Source organism: Benincasa hispida, chromosome 11 (assembly GCF_009727055.1).
Source record: "Benincasa hispida cultivar B227 chromosome 11, ASM972705v1, whole genome shotgun sequence".
NCBI classification, from domain to species: domain Eukaryota; kingdom Viridiplantae; phylum Streptophyta; class Magnoliopsida; order Cucurbitales; family Cucurbitaceae; genus Benincasa; species Benincasa hispida.
In genome coordinates this window covers 70,644,623-70,660,580 of record NC_052359.1, presented here as the reverse complement: position 1 = coordinate 70,660,580, position 15,958 = coordinate 70,644,623, and the positions used below count along the sequence as shown (strand labels likewise).

At 35.0% G+C, this 15,958-nt stretch overlaps 2 protein-coding genes across 10 annotated transcripts; both read left to right on the top strand.

Moving 5' to 3' along the window:
• The first annotated feature begins 2,340 nt into the window (after positions 1-2,340).
• LOC120090104 (probable LRR receptor-like serine/threonine-protein kinase At2g16250) lies at positions 2,341-7,546 on the top strand. 6 transcript variants are annotated; one of them, XM_039047615.1, is made up of 6 exons: positions 2,341-2,443; positions 2,832-2,897; positions 3,066-5,002; positions 5,280-5,408; positions 6,171-6,193; positions 6,594-7,546. In XM_039047615.1, exons 3-6 carry the CDS (start codon positions 3,072-3,074, stop codon positions 7,160-7,162), a joined length of 2,652 nt encoding a protein of 883 aa, XP_038903543.1. In that variant the 5' UTR covers positions 2,341-2,443; positions 2,832-2,897; positions 3,066-3,071; the 3' UTR covers positions 7,163-7,546. The 6 variants fall into 6 exon arrangements, with proteins under 6 accessions (XP_038903543.1, XP_038903541.1, XP_038903544.1 ...); XM_039047613.1 differs by having other exon boundaries at positions 2,832-2,956; XM_039047616.1 differs by lacking the exon at positions 2,341-2,443 and adding an exon at positions 2,457-2,686.
• A 2,832-nt stretch (positions 7,547-10,378) lies between these two features.
• On the top strand, positions 10,379-15,241 carry LOC120090991 (DUF21 domain-containing protein At1g47330-like). 4 transcript variants are annotated; one of them, XM_039048744.1, is made up of 12 exons: positions 10,379-10,828; positions 11,116-11,192; positions 11,291-11,374; positions 11,454-11,567; positions 11,792-11,878; positions 12,051-12,190; positions 12,289-12,376; positions 13,034-13,107; positions 13,222-13,337; positions 13,739-13,998; positions 14,457-14,503; positions 14,732-15,241. In XM_039048744.1, exons 1-12 carry the CDS (start codon positions 10,651-10,653, stop codon positions 14,808-14,810), a joined length of 1,344 nt encoding a protein of 447 aa, XP_038904672.1. In that variant the 5' UTR covers positions 10,379-10,650; the 3' UTR covers positions 14,811-15,241. The 4 variants fall into 4 exon arrangements, 3 of the variants coding, with proteins under 3 accessions (XP_038904672.1, XP_038904674.1, XP_038904673.1); XR_005485627.1 differs by lacking the exons at positions 14,457-14,503; positions 14,732-15,241 and having other exon boundaries at positions 13,199-13,337; positions 13,739-13,877; XM_039048746.1 differs by lacking the exons at positions 13,222-13,337; positions 14,457-14,503; positions 14,732-15,241 and having other exon boundaries at positions 13,739-13,893.
• Positions 15,242-15,958: the final 717 nt, after the last annotated feature.

Sequence of the window (15,958 nt, the reverse complement as noted above, 5' to 3'; positions counted from 1 at the left end):
CAATTCGGTTTTCAGCAGGATGTTCCATCGCCTTGTAATACTGAACCCGTACTGCATGATATTGACCTAAGGACTGGAGATTGGTCCGAAAAAGTTGCACATTTGGTAGTGCGATGGCACTATCGTGCAAGGTTTATTGCAGTGGGGTTTCTCTTGAACAGTTTGACACAAATGTCACTCCAGAATATATTCATTGGTATAATAATATCACAAGGCGCTACGTTACTCGTCCAAGAGTAAATGTGGGTCATCTGGTAAATGAATGAATATTATCTATTTTTTTAATTTAAATTTATTTTAAATATTGTCTAATTGTTTTATAATTCACAGAGATTGAACAACAGTGGACTCCGTGAGGTTGCGAATGATCCGAACTAGGTTCTTGCTATATGTAGTGACAACCAAAGCTATGTGGAGGAAATTCATTATATGTACGACATACCTATTATTCCTCCACTAGCTCCTAGACGTAGAGGACATGTTCGAGAAGAGGATGAGTTTGATGAGGTTGCACATAATGTGGAAGAGTTGCCCCCTATGACGCAGACGCAGAGTCAAACTAATTATGTTAGTTCGATGACGATGATGCCAGCATTTGGTTCAGGACATTATGACTCAGAGGTTGATCCTTCGTCTTCATACGTGCATGGACATGGTCGGGGTCGTGGAGAGCATAATGAATATTTATATTATGAAGCGCCTGTAGAGGTACCAGAGCAACATCAAGAAGAACCCGAGTAACCTCAAGTTTGAAGTCGACGACGACAACTAGCTCGAAATCGACGACGTCCGCCTTGTGGGACACATTGATTTTTGTAATTTTTTTTTTTTTATATAAATGAGATATTTAATTTACATTTTTTATTTTTATGAGTTATTATTATTTTTTAATTTATTCTTTTAGATTTTAAATAAAATAATAAAATATTTTTAGAAATTGTTTTTATAAAATGGAAAATTAAAAAAAAAAAAAAAAATTAGAAAGAAGAAGGTGGAATGTGTAATAATTAAAAAGGAAAAAAAAAAAAGAAATTTGTACGGTATTCTCGCTCTCTATCAAAATCTCGTTATTTCGCTCTCACTCTCGCTCACGCTCTCGCTCTCGCTCAAAATCTCGCTCTCTTTCATAATCTCGCTCACTCTCATAATCTCGCTCTCGAATTTGATTGGGAAGTTCAGTGGCAAAAAGAAGAGATTCATTAGCTTGTTATTTAGTCAGACTTGCCGAGATGACATAATCCGTAAAAATTATTCAACAAGCTTTGTAAGAAATTCCAGAGGGACCTTATGAAAATTTAGAAATACGATCTTTTGATAGAGGAAGGTCTCCGGAATGATAATTAAACAAACTCAATAATAATGTTAGGAAGGGCAAGGTCGAGGGTTCAAAGTTCGACGTACAAGTGAAAGGAAGGTCCTAGGTCGAATTTTGAACCCTAGACTTATTTTTTTAAAAAAAAAAAAAAATTTACAAATAGTTTGAAAACAACAATAGTTTCCTAAATAGTTTCTAAAAGAACAATATCCTTTTAATTTTTCCCCTTTCAATATCTATGATCTTGTATTTTATATTATGTTTTAGTGTTTGTGTTGTATTTTGTATTATTGACATTTCATGTTTTTTAATAGATTACATTTAGTATTTTTATATCAAATTTACATATATCATATTTTTTTTAATAAAAATTTATCCTCAACATTTTCGTATAATTTTTTTTTTAATAAATTGACGCATTGCCGTATCCTACCATATATATGCCTCGTACTTTAAGAATAATTTTAAAAGATATATATTTATAATGATTTGATATAAATATTAGTTTTTTTAAAAATAATTTATGTAGGAAAAAAATTAGGTGTTCTTTTAGATGCACCTATCTTGATGCATCCTAGATTATGTCCAATAAAATTTTATCACTTAGACATTTTTGTTTTTCTTAAAAGATAATTCTTTTTTTCCAAATCTATTTTAGTAAATTATTTCAAATGGTAATATCGTTGAAAATATTAACAAGATATAGCAAAATTTTAAACTATCAATATATCAGTGTCTATCAATGTCACTCTGACTATCAACTTCTATTATTGATAGTTCTAATTTTTTTTTATTTTATAAATATTTTAATTTATTTTTTTATATTTGAAAACAATCCATCTACTTTTGTGTGATTAATAAGTTGGAAATATACAAGTTAGCATAATGTAACTTGTAACTAATTATTTATCATTTATATAAACAGTTTAAAAAGCTGTGAAAGTGCTGCAGTCATCTTCAAAACTAATTTTTACCAATTATGTTTAAAACAAACCGTATTTAAACTTAATCCTAACCTACAAATCATGGAAGATGATGAAATGGTGTCCAAAATTTGTTTGGATTCTTCTTTGGCGGAGTTTCTTTCCGTCCATTTCTGAAAAAGGAAAAATCAAACAAAGTTAAAAGGTAAGGTTTGAATATGATGGGAGAAGCTTCAATTGTTTAACAATGGCGTTCTGTTTCTCTTTTATTACAATTACTGTGTGCTCAGTCTATTTTGAAGAGATAATGGACTCCTTTTCCTTTATCACTCTCTGAAAAATCTCTACCTGAAAGCTTTTGAGGGCAAAGATCACAAAATGCGCTGAAAATAAAATCAACTACTTGTTTTTTAATCTAAACGGCGTCTTTCACTTTCTTGTTCATTTAGTACCCTCTTCTTCCTCTTTCTCTCTCTCTTTCTCTGTTTCTGTGCTTGTGTTTATTGGGCAAGATTTACGAGTAAAGCTGTGAATCCGAACTGAATAAACCTAGCGGAAGTGAAGTATATTATTGTTTCATTATTTTTCTGTAGGTGATTTTGGGTTGGCATTTAATGGCGGTTCAGAGTAAGACGTAGAATCATCGCTCGTGATTGGAGGTGATATTTAATACAGCGTTAAATTGACGAACTCTATTGGTTTTATATTTTACTTGAAGGTGCTCAACTTTGTTCTCTGGTGGTGTTTGTGGATTCTCGAAGAAGATAGAGTTGCAATTGTAACTTCAAAATCCGCTAAGAGTTTTTTTTCTTCTTCTGCATTATCAGACGGCGATGGAAGTTCAAGCTCACCGGCGGTATCTGCTAGTTGTAGTGGTGTTGTTTTTATTGATTCAGTGTGGTTTAGGTCAGAAGGAATGGTTGAACTCCAGTACAGAGTGGACGGCGTTACTCGATCTCCGATCATCGTTAGGGTTAAGAGGCAAAGATTGGCCAATTAAAGCCAACCCCTGTTCCGCTTGGACCGGAGTTAAATGTAAAGCTGGTCGAGTTGTTGGGATCACTGTGTCAGGTCTGAGGCGAACGCAGAGTGGGCGGCTCAGCCCTCGTTTCGCCGTCGATGCGCTTGCCAATTTTACCTCCTTGGTTTCGTTCAATGCGTCTGGGTTTTTGCTTCCTGGGTCCATTCCGGACTGGTTTGGTCAGTCTCTCGTTGAGCTTCAAGTGCTTGATCTACGTTCTTCGTCGATTGTTGGCCCAATTCCTTCCTCTATTGGCAATTTAAGTAAGCTCACTGATCTTTATTTATCTGGTAATAGTCTTACTGGTATTATGCCTTCGGCAATAGGACAGTTATCTCAACTATCTGTTCTTGATCTCTCGAGAAATCTGCTTACTGGGTCAATACCTGCCATTCTTTCATCTCCGAACCATCTTACACGGCTTGAACTTGCCTCGAATTTTTTATCTGGACCTATCCCACCCAGTATAAGCGCTCTTAAGAAACTGCAATTGTTGGATCTTTCGGACAATAGTTTAACGTCCTCCGTACCAAGTGAATTGGGTAACCTTTCTGAATTACTGGTGCTTGATCTCAGCAAGAATTCACTGACGGGTGCGTTACCTGTGGATTTGAGGGGGTTAAGAAATTTAGAAAGGATGAATATTGGAGATAATGGCTTAGAGGGCCCTTTGCCGGTTGACTTGTTTCAAAGCCTTGCTCAGTTGGAAATTTTGGTTTTGAGAGGAAATAAACTTGATGGCCGTCTGAATCATGACTTGCTATCACACCCCAAATTGAAGTTTCTCGATGTATCCAACAACAACTTTACGGGTAGTTTGCCAAGTTTTGTGCCAAACAGTGTGGCCGTATTCAACTTCTCAAATAATGTTCTTTATGGTCATCTAAATCTACCGCTCGAATTTGATGGGTTAATCGATTTATCTGGAAATTATTTCCAGGGTGTCATAGTCGACAAGAGTCATAATGCTATCCTCAGTGGGAACTGCCTGGATATGGAGCCAGATCAAAGAAATTTTGAGGCTTGTAGCCTCTTCTACTCAGAGAGAACCTTAACTTTTGAAGGTTTTAAAAAGGGAAATCCAGACGAACTAGAGCGTGGTCATGTTAGAAAAAATCGTTTGAAGTTCATAATGGTGGGACTATTTGGTGGATTGGGCTTTGTTGTTATTTGTGTGCTTATCCTCGTGGTGCTCTTGAAATTTTGTGGTAAAGGTAAAGCAAATAAGAGAGGAAAAGCAAATGTAGGTCCTGTTCCAGATGGAGACAGCCCTTCACTTCCAAAGGATCCGGTCTACTTTGCTGGTCTGGGAGATTCATTTACTTATGAGCAGATGCTCCACTGTGCTGGGAATTTCAGCAAAGACAATCTTATAAAACATGGTCACTCTGGAGATCTCTACAAAGGGTTCCTGGAGGGTGGCCTTCCTGTAGTGATTAAAAAGGTAAATATGGAGTATTTGAAGAATGAAACGTACTCTCTGGAACTAGACTTTTTCAGCAAAGTATCGCATATGAGACTTGTCCCATTCTTGGGGCACTGCTTTGAGCGTGAGGATGAGAAGCTCTTGGTGTACAAATGTATGCCAAATGGGGACTTGGCTAGTTGCTTGCAGAACATTTCCAGTTCAGAAGATGACAATGCACAGTCCCTGGATTGGATTATCAGATTGAAAATAGCAATAGGAGCTGCTGAGGCCTTATCTTACCTGCATCATGAGTGTAACCCTCCTCTTGTCCACAGGTATCAGTCAACAAGCTTTCTTTGCAGTACCATAATATCAAAATTTAAAGTGGAGGCATCTACTTTAAAATATTAGCTTCTTATTTGATGAAATTAATTGAACACATTAGTATTAGAGATTTTGGCCAATTATCTCAAGAGCCGTTACCTTTAAGAATAGTACAGTAGATTCACTCTATGCTATGCTTTTCAATTGACATACAGAAGCACCATATGACTTCCAGTTAATACTGTATAAAAACAATGTATTAACTTTTCTTTTCTTAAATGGTTGAAGAGATATTCAAGCAAGCAGTATCCTCCTTGATGACAAATTTGAGGTGCGTCTTGGAAGCTTGAGTGAGGCCTGTGTTCTAGATGGGGATCAGCACCAAAATGTCTTCACGAGATTGCGGAGAAAGCCACAGTATGTATCTTAAGTAAAACTATAAATAAGCTTTTTCTTTGTTGAAAAAAGAAAAACCCTATAATGTGCCTCCTGTTTTGCTGTTCGGTCAACTATTTTTCTTATACTATGCATAAACAAATGAGGTCCTTTTGAGCGTGTGCAAGTAGTTAACATTAATTTTTGTTTAGGTGATGAGATGTAGTTTGTAACATCTATGAGCTTGTCGTGTGGCTATTGTGTTATTGCATTATATTGCCAGTCGCCCTTATGTGTAGACGTGCAGGCATCAGTACATGATTTACATGCATATGGTTTGGGGATTTAGTCTTTTATGTCCTATTTGTACAAGACAACAGAAATATAACTTCAAGAATTTTGGTTGTCAAAGACAACTCTCTTATTTATTTATTTTTTCCTTTTTTAAAAAAAAAAAAATAAATAATAATAAATCATGTAATAGACAACACCCTGTTTATCATTTTATCACGTGTCTAGTAAGTGGTGTTAGCAGATCCATTTATCTTCTTAGATGTTACGAAAGAAAGAATCGTCACAGTTGCATGTATTACCTTTTCTCGATGTTTAAAAGTATCCGCATACAATTAACATGGATTTCAGTTTGTTGAATCTTTTATTTTTATCTACTCTGAGTTTTGATCATTTACCAAATTATACTTGTTAATTTATGTAAAGATCATTTTTTCGAGGTTTGCAGCTTAAGTTGTTTTGTTGGTTATTTAATCAAAATTCTAATGCCATCTTCTTGATTCTCTTGTGCAGAAGCTCCGAACAATGCTCTTCTGGTGCGTATTCCGTCTAAGATCTCTTTTCTTTTAAGTATACGTTCATACCTAATAGCTAAGTAAGAAAATACGCATAGCCTGAAGACTAAAGTCGATCTTACATTAACGAATTAACCGTAATTTGCATCCCTTACCATCTTAGCAAACGATACTTTATTTTAAACAAATCTAACTGAAGAAGAAGAAAAAAGGTGACTTTAGTGTCTACAGCAGATTTTCGCCAACATCTTTTGCTGGCCTAATTTGGTGGGATAAAGGCTGTTTGATATAAATACTTAGTATTAGAACTGTAGACGAGATGAACTATTGGTTACTCAATGTCCTCTATTCTTCAACTGAATGATTTTCTATTACCTCTATTGGGCTCTGGAAGTGTGGCTTACCAATTTATTGCATACAGGTTCCTCACCAGCATCATGTTCGCAGGACATTTACTGTTTCGGTAAAGTGTTATTGGAACTCGTAACAGGAAAGGTTGGTATCAGCAAAGCAGAAGATGCTACAACAAAGGAGTGGTTGGAACACACCTTGTCTAACATAAGTATCCATGACAAGGAACTCGTAACAAAGATAGTCGATCCCTCGTTAATTTTAGATGACGATCTTTTGGAAGAGGTATGGGCAATGTCGATCATCGCCAAGTCATGCCTGAACCCCAAATCATCTAGGCGACCCCTCATGAGATACATCCTTAAAGCATTGGAAAATCCCTTGAAAGTAGTCAGGGAAGAAAGCTCTAGCTCCGGCAGGTTGCGCACAACTTCATCGAGAAGATCTTGGAGTGCTGCTTTTCATGGTAGCTGGAGACACAGCTCATCAGATGTAAATAGAGAAAGTGGCAGTGGCTCTAAACAAGGAGGAAGAATAAGCTCTCATGGCAGCTGTGGATATGATTTCTCATCGTCGAATAAAAGGCTATCTAATGAAATTGTCCCCGAACCAGAAGAATTTCGAGATGTCGAGAGCTAAGATCGAACATTTGTAGCTTTGTATATCAATGCCGAGCCAAGAAAAGGTTCCATTTTGAATTTAATTGCCGCGCATCAGATAACATGGAATCATTCCTGAAAGGAGAAGGCTGCTGCTCCAAAACAGACCTCCTGGGTTGAGAAGGTGAAAGCGTGAATTCTCTTACAATGGATTGATTGCTTTTTTAATGGGAGTTGAAATGGGGGGAAATTGGTTGGAAGGTATGGAGCAAAATGCTTTGCCTTACTGCCAGTTTGTTTCTTGTGTCAATAAATAAATAAAAAAAAGAAAACAATAAATGGAAATCTAGATGGTAGGGACTTGAGATTGTATCTACAGATTACTATTGTTATTAAAGAAAGATATTACTGTTTATTCATGAAATTTATTTCATAGTCGTATTTTTGGAAATTGTTTTCACGTAAGAAAATTTATGAACTATGAAAACAAATTTAAGCTTTTGAGTTTGATTGACAATTTGAGATGATATCAAAGTAATAGGTTTTGAGTTGAAACTCCTATAAAGTTCTCCATTTAGGGGGCTTTTGGTGTGCAGGTTTGAAATGGTTAAGTCAGCTAGAAGGTTTAGATAATCTAGGTCTAAAAAAATTGTGTTTGGAATGCAATTTAAGAAGTCTAAGAATGAAGTATAGATTTATAAATTTTAGTTTTGAAATATTTTCTTGTATTCAATCAATGGTTAGATTTTAGATTAGTTCGCATTTGTCATCTTGATTATTTTAAACTATGGTTAAGTTTAAAATAATCTAAAAAATTTAGAAGAATATTTGTTTTTGAATTTTGAAATATATACTTGACTAAAATTATATTATATTTAATTTATTATTTTAATAATTTGATATTTTGATTTTACTAAGTTTTGAAATAAAATATTATAATGATTTTTATCTCTTTTGCTAATTTAAATTAGGTTTTTCTACCCATATAATTTAAATAAATATACTTAATTACACGCAAATCTAGTTTAATATACTTTTTAGCCCTCCTTACTATTAAATATGTATTAAAAATGTATATATATAATAACAATGATGATGATGATGATCATAATACGAAAAAAAGCATATAAGAGATTTTTTGTACCGATTGATTTATTACTAAGAAAAATAGAAAAAATAAATAAAATTTTCTGAAATAAAGGAAACATATAAACAAAAAATGGTAAATAACGAATTAAAAAAGATATCTAATAAATAATAATAATTAAAAAGAAAAAAAATTCCAAATGAAAAAAGAATTAGAAGAAAGAGAGTTTATTTTAAAATATATTATTGTAACTAACTAAGGTTGTTTGGAATGAATTAAAAACAAATTATTTAAACACTCTTGATTAGAAAACAACTACTTAAAATAAACACACATATGTTTGGCAACTCTTTTTTTAAAGTATTTTTACATACAAATTTCTTTGGTTTGTTATATACTAGAAGTGTTTTTATTAATGTTTTTCAAAGTTGGTCGGTGGCAGCTGAAGTTTGACTAGAGTAAGTGGCCGAAAGTTTGCTGTCAGGGTCATTGGAAATGGCGATCAAAGGTGGCTTGCATCGATCGTCGGAGGTGGTGGCTAAAGTTGGTCGACTGTGATCATCGAAAGTGGCGTCCGAAAGTTGGCCGACAAACTTCCTAAATTAGATTAGAAAAAAAAGTATAACCCATGAATTTGAGTAGTGTTTACTATTCAAACTCATGGGAAAGAGTGTAAGAAGTTTAGAAGAAGCTTGACTTCCTAAACTTTTGTCTCAAAATTGAGCTTAGGATGCCTAACCCATCACAAGTTCAACCCTTGAAACAAACACCCCTTAGAGGTTTAAAGTTTAAATCATCCTACCTCACTTCTTTTACTCCAAGATAAAAACAACCTCGTATCATTAATATTCTAATTTAAAGTGACATACTTCTCTTTAAATTAAAGACTTATTAATAGCTCTAAATTGAGTTAATTTAATGGTGTGTTTGGCTTAAGGAGTTGGGGAGTAGGAGTTGTGAACTTCACTCCATATCCGTTTCAAAGAGTTTGTGGGTCCCATTACTAAAAAAACATTAATTTTGTATCTTACCAACTCCTTACACGGTGGGTTCTAGGAGTTCACAATTTTCTAAACTTTATAACTCCATAGAACTCACTATTTTACTCCTTGTCGGCCAAGGAGTTTGGAAGTAAGCACTTTAAGTATGGAGTTATAAACTCTTCTATCTATTTGGCCTAAAGAATTTGTGGGTTCCACTACTAAAATACATTTATACATTTATATCTTATTAACTCCTTACACTATCGACTTTAACAACTTTCTGGACCTCACTATTAGCCCTAAACACCGCCTAAGACATTCTATTATTAATTTAAAAAACCAAGGTAGAAATTTTCATCTTTTGTATTGTTAGAGATTAATAGTAAGCAATACAATTTCTACAACCTAGGCAAGTATTGTCTTGTATATATTTAAATTGTTAATATTGTTATCTTCAAGATTTAAAATGTCTGATGTTGACGTATTGATGTCTTAATTTTACCGAAATTTTGAATGTAAATATCGATAAAATATTGATTTCGATGGATATCTCTAAAAAAATTATAAAAATAAAAAATTCAAAAAATAAATTAGATTAATAAATAAATATTTTATGATTTTAAAATAAGTTCAAATGTTTATTTTTTATATTATATTTATATTAGTGACATGTTACTTATTTTTCATATTTTATAGATTTTTCTACGATATAATGAAAATATCGATTGATATGTCACATTCATATCAATATCGAATCCATGAAAACGTGAAAATATCGATGGAAATATTGAAAATTTAACACTAGGGTGATCTTTTCCCCAATTTCTTAAACATTTCTAATCTATGACACAAAAAATTCAACCAAAAGAAGAAAAAAGGACGATTCTTTAACATCAATGTTAATGGAAATATCCACGCATCTAATTTTTTTAGTCCACGAATCATTTATTATTATTTATTAGACAAGCGTAACAATTAGCACTGGCAAGAAGGGAAGACGATTTGGAAACTTGTAAGTGGGACCCATTTAATGAAAAGCACAGCATCAGTGGACCAGTCCCGGACCTCCAAACTTATCCCAGATCGGACGGTCAGAAATCGCTAGTACAGAAGCGCGTGTTGTTAACCACGAGTCAGGCGCGTGGGTCCGAACGTCAGCGTGTTTTCTCTTTCATTCATTCATGTGCTTGTTGGTTTGGGTGTGCGAACTGCGAGGGAAAAGGGGAATTTCTGTAGCAGTAGAAGAAAATATATTCTGTCAGTTGCAGTCTGCGATTCCCGGCGATTATCGAGGAAAATTCGTCTCGAGAACAACGTTCACAGTTGAAAAAGCCGAAGCGAAAGGGACCGGTGCGGCGGAGGTTGCGGTGGCTACCAATCATCTTCTTCCCTGAAAGTGAGTGGATAAGTCGTAGGTGAAAAGGCGAGGAGGACAAGCCTCTTGTGGCTGCAAGACAGATGGCGGAAGATGTTCGGTGTTGCGAGTCGAAGTTCTTTTTGTTCTTGTTGATAATCATAGGATTGGTGGCCTTCGCTGGACTCATGGCTGGGCTCACTTTGGGTCTCATGTCTCTCGGCCTTGTTGACTTGGAAGTTTTGATAAAGTCCGGCCGCCCTCAGGATCGCAAACACGCCGGTAATCTCTCTCACTGCTCGCAACTCTTGAAATTCATTTCCCAACCTGCTTATTTGGGAACTAGTAATTTATTATTGTTAATTTTAAATAACCAGCAGTTGCCGGAGGTTCTGTGCCATTGAAATTATGCAATACTGTGTTTAGAATTGGGAATTAGGTAGTTATGTCTGCGTGTTTTGAACTGAGAGGATTGCGTTTGATTGATTGGGGGAGTTTTAGAAGCTTAAGCGAAAGGTTTCATGCCTGTGGGATCATGTGAAGTAATAATGTAATGGTTTCTTTGGCAGCTAAGATATTGCCAGTGGTAAAGAATCAGCATCTTCTACTTTGCACGCTTTTGATTGGTAACTCTTTGGCAATGGAGGTAAATATATAGTCTATATTAGTATTTGCACATCGCTGTTTATGGAGCTTACATAATTTTCTAATTGAGCTTAATGATGTTGTACGTGCCCCTGGTAGGCTCTTCCGATATTCTTGGATATGATTGTACCTCCCTGGGCAGCTGTCCTTGTATCGGTTACTCTTATTCTCATGTTTGGAGAGGTACTTTTGTTCAGACCAATCTGAGAATGATTTGTGCCGTTGGATATTATTCAGTTTTGTGACATGTACTTGACTGCAGATATTGCCGCAAGCAATTTGTACTCGTTATGGATTGAAAGTTGGGGCAATAATGGCACCTCTCGTTCGAATTCTTCTCATGGTTTTCTTTCCCATTTCTTATCCAATTAGTAAGGTAAAACTAGTGGGAATTGACCATTCCCATTTAACTCTTCCAAGTTCTTAGCTGGGAAACGAAAATTAAAGCCTGAGACTGATAAGAAAAGATAATAGTTCATTATTCCATATTTACACGATAATTGAGAAGCTGGTTTGAATATCTTATTCAGCTAGAGGGAACCGATAATGATTACTGAGTCAAGCTTTTGTTTTCTTTTACTTTTTCCTTTTAAAATTCAGGTTCTTGATTGGATGTTAGGGAAAGGGCACGCTGTCCTCTTAAGGAGAGCAGAGCTCAAGACATTTGTGAACTTTCATGGAAATGAGGTTTGTCCATCAACTTGGGCAAGTACTCATGCGACGTCATTTGCATGAATTAATATGCTAGGATCTTAGTGCTCTAAAGGAATATTATCTTTATTTTGTATGCTCTGATTTTTCCCTGCTCCATTCACCATAATCTGATGCATTATGGTGTATAAAATCTATGTTGTCTTAGGCTGGAAAAGGTGGAGATTTAACTCATGATGAGACTACTATTATTGCTGGGGCACTTGAATTGACTGAAAAGACAGCAAAAGATGCTATGACATCGATATCAAATGCATTTTCCCTTGATCTGGATGCAACTCTTGATTTGTGGGTTTTCCCCCTCAAAATTATCAGTTCTTGTGTGTCTGTCGATCATGATTTGCACGTTCTCTCTTTTTCTAAAGCGCCTTCTCTCATATGGGCAGGGAGACACTCAATGCTATAATGACGAAAGGCCACAGTAGAGTTCCTGTTTATTCTGGAGATCCAAAAAATATAATTGGACTAGTTCTGGTAATTCACTTGCATCATCCATTGCTATGACAAACAATAATATTACTTGATAGGTTGAAATGAATTATCTTTCTTGCTCTCTTTGTTGTGGTACCCTCTAATGTAGTGTAGGATTAGGGAGTTAAGAATGAAACTCAGAAATAGCTAAGAGGGAGTTCTCAGGTCCCTCTTGCTTCTCGGTTTTAAAAATCAGTGACACTTAACATGCAAAACTCAAGTACCTGCATAAAACCCTACCCTAAACCAACGGTTGCACTAATGTGAACTGTCTCTATGCTACACTTTTGGACAAGGAGTTTTAAGAATGTGGGCTAAATTATCAGGCTGCCGGCTCATAAACAGAGGGCCTTCGCCAAGCTGAGTTGTTTCAAACTAAAAATTGTGACATATAAACCAAGTACAAAGCCTAATTGGGCAGACAAGACTTATTTAAATGGCACGTCTCTAATATTTTGATTGCTCTGGCATATTTTCTCAATCTGTTTATTGGAGTGAGTGGAAGTTGATGAAATTCTTGCTCTTTTTTATTATTCATTCCTGATGTGCTTATTTGTTTCATTTCGTATGTGTTTATTGTGCCAATGATAGTAGGACTTGAGATATATAGGTAATGGGATGCCGCATCTGCTCATTTGTTCCATCTTGAAAATTTTGCAGGTTAAAAATCTTTTGACTGTTGATCCAGAAGATAGAGTTTCCCTTAGAAAAATGATTATTAGAAAAATTCCACGGTAAGAGAATATTCGTTGCTTCTAATCTTATACTTTCAGATGAAATGACCCGATGACAGTTTTGGACTTCCTGTACAATAAACTCTATCAGTTTTTCTTCCTCAACTACTACAGGGTTTCTGAAGACATGCCTCTGTATGACATTTTAAATGAATTTCAAAAGGGCCATAGTCACATTGCTGTGGTATTCAAGAAACATGGTCACCAATCTGAAACATTGCTGAAAAAAGGTGACGATGTGCAAAGCAGTGATTTACTGTGAACTGGATAAATGAAGAAAGTAAATGTATACAGTATAAAAGTAGACTATTCCGTTATGTTTGGGCAGGAGTGTTCGGAATCACATCAATTTTAAAATTGTTGTGTATGCTATCTATTTACTAGTGGCTCACAATTAAAAATAATATACTTCATCCAAATCTGTTTAGGTTCTACCCATTATTCAGCTTCAGTCATTTAGCTCGTCACATTTTAATGCTTCTCTCTGTTACCAGATTCCTTGGTACTGTATAGATTCACCAATTATAGGCGATTCACATTAAATGCTCCTATTTGTGATGTTTTCACTGTGGATAGATCATATCCATTTGTTACTTTTGACATTTCCTTTTCCTGTCTGGTTCATTTACAGACAATGGTGTTGACTCTGGTGATGCTGCTGCTGCTCAAAATATAGGGATGAAAATGGAATCAGCTCAAACAATAGCTGAAAAGGCTGGCGGCCAACAGACGAAGAAAAGTCCACCAGCTACTCCTGCTTTTAAGAAACGACACAGAGGTTGTTCATTCTGTATTTTAGATGTTGAAAATGCACCTCTTCCTGTCTTTCCACCTGGTGAAGAGGTGGTTGGTGTCATTACTATGGAGGATGTGATTGAAGAACTTCTTCAGGTAATGGCAAATTCTTTTAACTCACAACTAAGCAGGGTTTAGAATGTTGGGAGGTTACCCCTATCTGCTCTGCTGTATCATTCTTCATGCCGATCATATTTTAGAATGTTGGGAGGTTACCCCTATCTGCTTTGCTGTATCATTCTTCATGCCGATCATATTTTAAATATTGGTATCTTAGCTCAGAATTTAAGACGTTTTGGGGGTGTTTCGGTCAAGGAATGGAATTTTGAAGTCTGAAGCATAGTAAAATTTAAGGAGTTGTGAAGTCTTGAGACCCACAATTCCTTCATTAATATCAAAGTTATTGGCTTTTTGAAAATAGCTTTAGTCATTTTGTGCCGAGAATGAGGTTGAATCATTCAATCCAAAGCTGTATGGTTACTGAAGCTGGCTTGAATCATCCCTCTTGCGCGTTATTTGATGTCGATCTTACATATCATATATTCTTATGTCAGGAGGAGATATTAGACGAAACAGACGAGTATGTCAATATCCACAACAGGTACATCTCGCTAGCTTAAGAAAAGAGCATTTATGCTTCATGTTTACCTTTTTCGTGACATGGCCTGGACTAGAGCTCATGTAGAGTTTTGCTTTCTTGCTGAGATTGCATCATTATGAATCTAATGAATTGGATATGTTCTGTTCTTGTAAATATGCCTCGTTATTTTTCATTTGACGTTTTTATTGGATGATCACAAAAATAAAAGATGGTTTTTGCTGAATGCAGAATAAAAATCAACATGCAACCATCTCCAGAAAAACCCAGCACCAATCCATCACAGCCTTCCCCGAATGTTAATTTGTGACTGTATTCTTACCCGGCAATGTCGACCCTGACAAGGTTTCACGGGAGCTTTTGAATTGGCTACTGGCAGCTCCCGCTCATCCTCTTCGCTATGCCTCCAGTCGTCGGGTTTCTTTATAACTTATTTCTTTTAATCATATAAGAGGATTTAAATTAGAAAAGAAAGAAGCCGAAATCTAGACAAGAGGTAGGTGCCTCGTAATTTATTTCTATGATAGCATAGGGATGTTTCTTTTTTTTTGTTCGCATCTATGTTTTCCAAGGCTAGATGATTGCATTTTAGAAATGATGCTTTTTGATTGTATAGGAATGATATATAGTTTACTTCAATCCAAAGCAAGTGTATTAATCAAGGAAGGTACCAGAAAATAGATCTGTGTAATTATTCCAAATTGTCTCCCACCTTACCAATACATGATCTTCTTTTCTATATATCTAATGCTTTCTGTACTACTTTATGTCTTACAAATTAAGTTATTAAGCTTTGATTTATTATTATTTTTTAAAATGTAAAGATTTACTAAACATAATTGAAATATTAAAACTCTATCCAGCATAAAATTCAAATTAATATCTATTGACCTATACCTATTAGATAAAAATTGAAATATTAGAGACGTATAGTTGCTTTTGAAAGTTTAGGGTGATTGTTGGATGGGTGTCATGATGCAACTTGTACTTTATTTATTGATATGGAATAATCTTACGTATTTCAAGTACCAACAATTGTTTTCATTAAGCCAGGGTTTTGACATCTGCTACTTGTAGTTTATTTATTGATATGGAATAATCTTACATTTTATGATTACCAACTGTTGTTTTTATTATGTCATGTATCTCTTCGATTTTTTTAGGATTGTTTTCAAATATAAGAAAATAAATCAAAATATTTATTGATATAGCAAAATTTTATTATCTATCTACAGTAAATCGTAATAGACATCTAATCTATCGTGGAGTTCTATTTATGTATTACGCATCTTCTTTGGACCTTCACGAACATTCCTTCATTCAAGAGTTTTATTGTTTTTATTTTTCAATATAAATTTCTATTTTAATTTTAAACTTATGCTGCTTCAGAGAGGTAAAGATAAGTTGTTGAGTTTTAATTCTTTCATCTTGTTTCTCTTTCCTTTTTTCCCCCTAAAG